Genomic DNA, 8,659 nt, shown 5'->3' with positions numbered 1-8,659 from the left:
CCACACGACCACACACGTCTGAATAATAGTCTTTTTGTTTTTATTAACAGACATGAAAATGTCAACAGTAACAAAAAATTTTTTTAGTCCAATAAAAAAAAATAAAGTGGGTTGGATCAGGCTCCTCCCACAAAATAACTTAATGAGGGAGAGGGTAAAAGAAGGTTGTGCTCCGACATGTAAATGTGGCCGATGTTCTCTCCTTCCTGGATGACTTATTGAATGCTTAAAGCAGCCAAACGTTGCCCACTGCTGCAGGAGATGAGAACATCAGGCACACTGGACACAGTATTATGAAGTGGGGACATGTCACGATGCAGGATCAGAGTTAGCCAAACAGCCTTCCTATACACGTCAAAGGCCGAAGAGACTATCTGACTGCTAGTACACATACAGAGCTAAGAGATTACGGTTTTCTTTGTTCACTACCACACGAACCGCACACCTACATTGTGTTTTAATAGCATTATTAAGTCAGCAGGCTAATTTAGTGATCCATCTCATGGGACACCCCCAAATCAGACTGGTAGGCAATACAAGCAAAAAGAACAGAAGCAGTCAGGAGAAAAGTGCACAGAAAACATGAGTGAATTTAAACGGGGAGGAGTGGCAGAGGGTTTATATACACAGAAGGAGGGAGAGCTGTCAGTGTGGGCCTTTCTCAACAATACAGGTCACCATAGTTACAGAGGCTTTCTGCAAATCCAGCTGCCTGAGGAAGATTAGCCTGCGATGTCCAGAGCGAGAGGCAGCGTGGTGTCACGGCTCCATCGCTGCTGAGGATGGATGAATACCTGCAAGAACTGCTTCGTGTTCTATGCTCAGTACAAGGTGTTATAACGTAGACAGTCAAAGTGTGTGGGAACTAAAAAGGGCTCCAAACGTTAAAACGTTAGCCAACCATACAAAACACTGACTGCAAGCTTTAAAGCTGCTGCATATTTCCTTCAAATCTGAAGAATGCTCCTCTAATCAGGAACTGCTGGAGGGTAAAACCTTTCACACTGCAGTTCCCCCATCAGTATTTAAGCTTTCATGGTTAATGCTGTTAAAGTTGTCCTTATTTACACGGTATTTATGATTCCTTTATTTCTTATCTAAAATAAGATTATAGGTGCTCATGTGTGCTAAAAAACAAAAAATTTATCCCTTTATTCTAAATATAGTGAAGATAAATCTGAGATGGGCTATACTGGTGGGCGAGTGAAGTAAAGAGGCACAGAGGGTCATTAAATTCAAGTACAGCCACAATTGATCTAAATGAGTGTTTTCATCTGCTGGAAAACTAAATGCCTCCAGCGTGCTGGGAAGCAGCCACGGAGCCGTGAGCACACAAGCTGGATCCTGTGGACATGCGGGATTATGAACAGGGTTTCCCTACAGGAGAAGTGAGAGCAGGGCTGTACCCCCAACCTCTGAGTGGAAATAGAAAAAATAATTGTGTCCTGCAGGCATGACTGAACTCTGCTCCTGGTCATCTTTACCCTTACATCCTTTTAGAGATACAGGTGACTGGGGAGGAGGGACATGGACAGTGTTACTAGACGGGAGCCTCAATACACTGGTGTGTGTGTGTGTGTGTGTGTGTGTGTGTGTGTGTGTAATGAATGAGTCTCCTCTGTAATGTAGAAATGTGTTTACATGTGTCTCCCTTATGGTGGCAGCAGCAGGAGCTGTCTCTTAGGCTTCGCTCTCCCCAGCTGAAGAGGTGTTCTGCACTTCCTCCTCCAGGATGGGAACGATCAGGTTGTCCTTGGACATCAGGTTGTACTTCATCACGAAGCGTGTGAACCGGTGACACAGGAACGTTTCATTCTGCACACAGACATATGTAGCAATGATCACAGTAGCCAGTGTGTTACCAGTTCAGTGTTCTATAAGAGGCTGGAAACAGACCACGAGACTCCACTGCTGGAAATGTTTTATTCTAAAGCTGAACGGTGAGAGGCATTTGTGTGTTTCTACTTTATGGATTCAGAACACACTCCTGTCCTATGATCACGTTCCTCTTACTTTCTGAGAAATAAGCATATATGAACCTTAATCCTCATGATGGCAGAGAACAAAGCATGCTGCCATTTAGGGCTGGGCGGTATAAACTGTACACGGTAGAAGTTTGGTCCGTTTACAGCATCCTGCCATGCAATTGCATTTGTCCCTAACCATCAGGAACCCTCACGTTAACTTTTATTGAGTGGAAAAAAGTTAGCGTTCATCCTCCAGCTTCACTGTGCTAATGCTATGCTAACATAGCTCTGACGCTACGATCACGTAGCACATCATTATATACCAGCTAGCCCAACTTCAGTAACCCTACAAATGTCACTGCTGTTTAGTTTTCTGTCTTCATTTATGTTGGAAGTGATAGCAGAGCTGTACATTTGAAATTTTTCAGAAATCTCTGTCAGAACATGCCATATCATGTTTAGGTGGAAGCTAGAGAGCTAACTTCCTGATAACTTTTAACTCTTCTCTAACTAAATTTAATAAATCCTGTTTTCATGGACGTCTGGATGTTAAACTTAATTGTTGCACCTGGTAAAGCAGCAATGCTGATCATTTTATTAAAGATGAAAGAAACAGTTTTTAACTCTCAGTGATGCCGCAGTGTTCGTTTGACTTTGGGACCTGAAGTAGACGTAGTTTTGGACCCAGATTACTCCGAGAGGCTCCTGACTACGGTAGCCGTAATGCTCCACCAATCCATCAAGCTGTGTGGCTTCATAGCTTACCAAAGTCAGACTAAAACATTTTTGACAGATTTCTGCACGCCATGTACCACATAAAATCGGTTTGCGGTCAGTAAGCACAACCAGAATTCATACATAAGGTGCACTGTCGATTTTTGAGGAAATTAAAGGATTTGTAACTGCGCCTTATAGTGTGTAAAATACTTTATACAGAAGACTATATCGCGATATGTTGTTACCACACATGCTTCAAAGTATACCATGATATGGATTTTAGGCCATATCGCCCAGCCCTACTGCCATTGCTGCTGAATTCACTTCAAACACTTCATAAATAAATAAAGAATAATCAAACAGCTTATCACAAGTGATTTCTTTCTCTTTTTCTTTTTTTAACGACACTTGAACCTAACATTAGCTAGCATAATGTTAGCTTATAACCAGCTGTTCAGCTGGCTACAGCAGGGTCTCATGTTTCATCTTCTGACAAAAACTGTAACAATATTGTAATAAATAGACATGTTTATGTACATTTTCTTATGTTGGAGCCGTGACTTGAGTTCAGGAGATAAGGTGGAAATAAGGGAGGACACAGCAGTGGTGGGTGAGGCAGATGAAGTAGGAGGAGAACTGTGATTAAAAAAAGACAAATGTGCAAATCTTAAATCTTCACTTACAGTTTCAGAGTTGTGATTTGGACATGTCGACAAATAATTGAAAAGAAAAACTCAAAATAACCCTCCTTGGATGGGATGCCCTGCTGATGGTAACTAGTTGACACATCATTCAAATTCCTCTTTCCTTAGACATTATGGACTTGTATAAATAGTCTTTTGTTAAGCTATTGTGAACAAACTGCTTATATCCCACGCAGCAGCTAGCTGGCTAACGTTAACGTGCTTGCTCACCAGTGTCACCATTAAAAGGCTAAAAGTTTGATTTGATGCACTGACGTGGAGTCTGTGTGTAGTTTGCTGCCACCGAGCACAGTGGAGGTAAAGCACTGTGATTGTTCGTAAGCATCATTTAGATTTCTGCAGAGAACTGATCCACAGTTTATTGTGTGAAGTCACTCAAAGATGGGGAATGCCTCACTTTTTCTATGTTTTGTTACAATCAATTTAGCAATTGAAATGGAAATGAAATGGGGAAAAATTAACTTGAACAGAGCACATTTACTTAAAACCAATGATGAACACACTAAAAATACAAGAGAGACTATAACAGTCTTTATGACCTCTTCAAGTTTGATTTCTGTAACAGCAAAAAGAAAAAACAAATCCATATACCAGGAAGGAACAAATAAAATCACATTTTAGAATTTCTAGCTTGACAGCAACAACCAGAGAGCGATGGGAAGCAAAGGTTGTAAACGCCTACCTCATACTTGTCAAATATCTGGCGATGATGGAAGTAAGCATGAGAGAATATCCTATAGATGCGACGACAAACAGAGCCCAGCTTGGCCACTGATGACTCCTTGATGCTCACCCTGTAGACACAAACCAGTGGTGATTTAGCTTGTGCACTGGGAGCATCACAGCATGGGTTTCCATAGCTGAGCAGCTGCTGGTGAAATGTATAGGTGCCCCATTACTTTCTCCATACAAATCCAACCTCATCTAAGGCACTGTAATAAATGTGCTTTAGCCTGTCTACAGTGTGCGCACATGAAAGCCACTTTACAACCCACTACCACCCCACCTCCAACACTTTATTCCGTCTCTCATGTAATCAAGTCATGTCTGTGGTGGCTGATGCCTGTCAAACAGCAATTTAAAGTAATACAGTTGTGCATAACTTTTAATAAAATACACACCTGTGGTATGAATTTGAAAAATCCTACATCCCCCCCTCGTTCTCAAGTTGTCACATTCACAAGGGTTTTTAGAGAACTTGACCTCTGACCTTTAGATCGAGGTCACATTTTTTAAATCATCTGAGATTTTTTAGTAGAAGCACCTATTGGAGTCAATTTGAAGCTTGAAGAGTACTTTTGGAGCTTGGATACTGAAATCGGATGCCTGCTGAAAATGATGCCTCAAGAGTATTAAGAGTGAACAGAAACAGTCTGGTTATTCAGCTTAGCAGCTAAACAATGACCTGAAATTGATTTGATACTATTCTATAAATTATAGCTGCTTAATGGAAAACGACTGACCTGCTGGGGAAGTATTTGTTGCTATTAAGAAGGCAGGCAGCTCCGTCCAGCGTGTGCCTGGTGTAATCGATGGCAGGGCACTGTGGAAGCAGCAGCATCACAAAACAAACACAAACCCATCAATGTGAGAGCAGCTGCTTGAAAAGCTTGAGTGACAGCTGGAAGCTTTGACTCACTTCTTTGGGTGTCTTGTGGGCAGCACATAAAAAGATCCACTGCTCCGTGGCTGTCATCTGGGTGCAGGTGTCTGGATGGCACTCACTCTGCAGGCAGAAACACCAAAATCACTGCAGCTAACAGTCTCTTACTAAACCAACTACTTGATATTCCTGAACCGTTCTGCACTAGAGAGAAATATTCCTGGTTTACAAAGAGTAGCAAGCCTACATGCTGCTGACTTATGTGTCAATGACCATTTTTGCAGACTGCACTATTTTTTTTAAACCTTAAATGAGACCTGATTCGGGATCTATAGAGGATTAAGGCGAATTTCTAGGGGCGAAAGAATGCTCAAACCCCAAAATAACCAAAGGAAGTTTGTGGTAATTTAGTGTACTCACCTGCAGTTTCACAGCTAGCCCGTTGAGCTCCAGGCAGAACTGCCTACAAAAGGATCCAATGAAAGCAGAGTTAAAACAAAATATCCTCTGATCACATGATTTTTTCTTCTGCAGCCAGGTTTTAGCCCAACTGTGAGCACAAGATTTAAGCAAGTAGCGATCGCCTATACTTCACTTTCTTTTTATCTGAAAGCTCCTCATATCTGAACAAAGAACTGGTTCAAAGAATCTCTAGAAACGGCACTGGTCTACATATTCAACTTAATTTAATAATTTCTTCAGAGATGTTACTAAAAACTGATTGCACGCAGTAGAAATAAGCACAGGACTGAACACAGAACTAATGAAGCCTGCAAAACATTTCATGTTTTAGAAACAAAAAGTACAGTATATATTTGCTATACTGTGTAGGAGCTGCCAGAATATAAAAGGACATTTTATAAATGCTTGTCTGCAGCTCTGATCCTGTTTAGAAATATGTGCCCCAAGACTTCTTACCTGAGGTGCTCATACTTCCACACGCCCTCATCCTGACCCTCAGGAGGTTCCAGGATTTTGTCGATATTGGAGCAGTCCGATCGGATGTTCTGCTGAATATACTGACACAGAGAAAACACACACATTAGTACAGACTCTCACTTACAGTCCAGTCTGACTTTCATCACCTGACACATGATGAACACACAGTGAATGTGTTCATACATCACGAAAGGCCAATGACAATGCGAACAGTGCCGCACCAAACCAATAATGTGTTTGGAATAAAGTCAGAGCCGCACCAGGTAGGCTGACACACACAGCAGAGAGCAGCACATGTGTAAATGTTTGGGCTACTGTCAGCCACACCGGTACGTTAGGAGTGAGTCAGATGGAAAAAAAGAAAATAACAACAGAAATGTTGAGAAAAACTTGAGTGACAACATTATTAAAAACAAGATGTCACAACAAGCACAGCTCATAATCCAAAGCTCACAGTGCTAACCCTACTGCTTAAAAGAAGGCACAGAGGAATTTGGAGAGATTTTGGTTACTTAAAGTCAGAAAAAGCAGCAAACACTGCAAACTGTCTCAAAATCATGTTCCGACAAAGGCATGTAAAGACAACACATGATGCCTGCAAGCACAGTCAAAAATGTCAAATTTAACCGGCTGATTAAAGTCACTGACCCTCAGTTCAATGTTTTTCTGTGTCAGGACTTCATCCAGTTTCACCTAGAGAGCTCTTTGGTTAAAAGTTTGGTTTTAAATTCTACTATACATATAAACTCATTTCACTAGGTTGAGTGTGAAATCCCCCCACAGTTTTTTAAACCTTTAACAACATTTACACTGACCGAATATAGAGCTCAGGATTGTGCCATCACTAATGTAATGCATAATGGGATTGTTTTTCAAGCAAGTTCGAGTTGATAATGGAATATATAAACGTTTTAAAACATTTAAAACGTTTTAAAATGACAAAACAGCACATGTGACTAGAATGGAAACCCTTTTCCAGACAGGAAGCAGCAACAAGGAGCTTGGCTTGGGTAGCAGTTGGAAGAAGGAAACGTATCACCTTCAACAACATTTTGAAAAATATGTTAGTGTGATCACAGGAATTTCATACCACAAAGTTATAATTACACTATATTTAACTGTTGTGGTTACATGCTGTAGGGCTGTTGCTATGCTACACACCCTAGGTGTGTCAGTTATCTGGGTTGTAGCTACCTGGCAGCATAGCTGGAATCAAAGAAAGTCTTCATGCTTTGATTTTGAAAAACAGATTCTGCGATAGTGTGATCGTGGCCGGGCTACGAAAGTGAACACACAGAAGTCAAGGTGGTATCAATGACTGGTATCAGTGGAGAACAAAAAAAAGCTCCTGCAGCTGGTGCTACACCACAGCACAAAATGTTGCAATGACACGACCTGCCATAATAAAAGCCAAAACTGCTATGCATCTGAATGACTCATTCTTCAGACTCACAGTACAGTTTAGTTAAAGTACGTAGTAAACATAAGGTTGTTATTATTACAGTGCAACATTAAATTCATTAGCCCGTTTTCCTCCCTAATGCCTGCTAGGATCTAACTTTGTTTTGTTTATGTGAACAACATGGTGCCTATCAACATGCTTTGCGATTTCCGAGCTCTATGTAGTCAAATTCTTGTCTAATTTGAGCAACTTTAAGCTCAAGCGATAAGACAGCAGCACCAGACAGTCTAAAATTGAGTGGGGAACACACACACACGAAATGTCAACCCACCTGTTGGACAGCCAGGGTGCTGTCCATCTCCTCAAATGATTCATCTGGCCAGTTGTAGAAATCCTGCACAATGAAGAAGGACAGTATTAGTGTGCACTCAGTGTTTGGAATGTATCGCCAGTTATCCAAAAGCTAGTCTATATAATGTGACTGTCATCTGACGTAAAATGAAAAGAAATTGCCAATCCTGGCAGTTTATAAATCATATATGACACACACGGAGAGGGGGGGTAACGGGATGACAAACTGTCGGTGACAGGTGAAGTTTTTCGGAGGGTAAAACGTTAGTACCTAAGTTAACAGCCATAGTTTTCCTACATTACTCTGAGCTCCGAAGGCAGATAGCTAGCTACATAGTTATGTATCGTCTATTGGGATATGACTATTTCCTGCAAAGCTCCGGCGAAATTAACAATTTTTCTCGGACGCGTGGATCGAGGTATGTGTAAAAATGTATCATCAAACTGGCGAAGGAATTATTCAAGCCGAACACTTATTCAGAACAGGGAAAGCAGGACCAAGAGTCGCTAACATTACTCCAGGAACTAGACGGAGCAACCGCTAATCTTAGCTAGCTGGCTATTTCCAGGTCAGGCCCTTCCTATACGCTGTCTGCGACAAAGTTGTCGCGAAAATGAGGACGATAATGCTGTACAGCATCACAGACGCAGCTTCTCCCAGCCGCGGAGAGGGTTCTTGTACTCATGCTGGAGTGGTTCTACAGACCACAACTCACCTTCGCCTTGGTTCCAGGCCGATTCCTCCTGAGAACTGCAGTACCCTCCGCCATGACCATCTCGACAGAATACCCGGATGTTCGTCAGCCGCGGTGTTGTAGCTGCTGAGCGGATACGGTAACACAAAGAGGCTCAAACTTCATTCTTATGTAAGGAGACCCGTATCAGTGATAGGGCACTCTTCTTTAGCCAATATGCAGGGGGTTCGCATACCTGCAAAGTGCCAATGAGAAAGACACAGACCAACCTGACAAACACC

At 41.8% G+C, this 8,659-nt stretch overlaps 1 protein-coding gene across 1 annotated transcript; it reads right to left on the bottom strand.

The window, feature by feature from the left end:
• Positions 1 to 23: 23 nt before the first annotated feature.
• On the bottom strand, positions 24 to 8,534 carry mob4 (MOB family member 4, phocein). The gene is made up of 8 exons (XM_085383618.1): positions 8,400 to 8,534; positions 7,664 to 7,726; positions 5,910 to 6,010; positions 5,412 to 5,454; positions 5,028 to 5,114; positions 4,852 to 4,931; positions 4,071 to 4,182; positions 24 to 1,815 (listed from the first exon to the last, which is right to left on the bottom strand). The coding sequence occupies exons 1-8, from the start codon at positions 8,457 to 8,459 to the stop codon at positions 1,681 to 1,683; spliced, it is 681 nt and encodes a 226-aa protein (XP_085239744.1). The 5' UTR covers positions 8,460 to 8,534; the 3' UTR covers positions 24 to 1,680.
• Between the last annotated feature and the right edge of the window lie 125 nt (positions 8,535 to 8,659).

Source organism: Rhamphochromis longiceps, linkage group LG16 (assembly GCF_057381845.1).
Source record: "Rhamphochromis longiceps isolate RC_006_pf linkage group LG16, R_longiceps_female_GT1.1, whole genome shotgun sequence".
NCBI lineage: Eukaryota > Metazoa > Chordata > Actinopteri > Cichliformes > Cichlidae > Rhamphochromis > Rhamphochromis longiceps.
The sequence above is the reverse complement of the archived record's forward strand: the minus strand, read 5'-3'. Positions and strand labels throughout refer to the sequence as shown.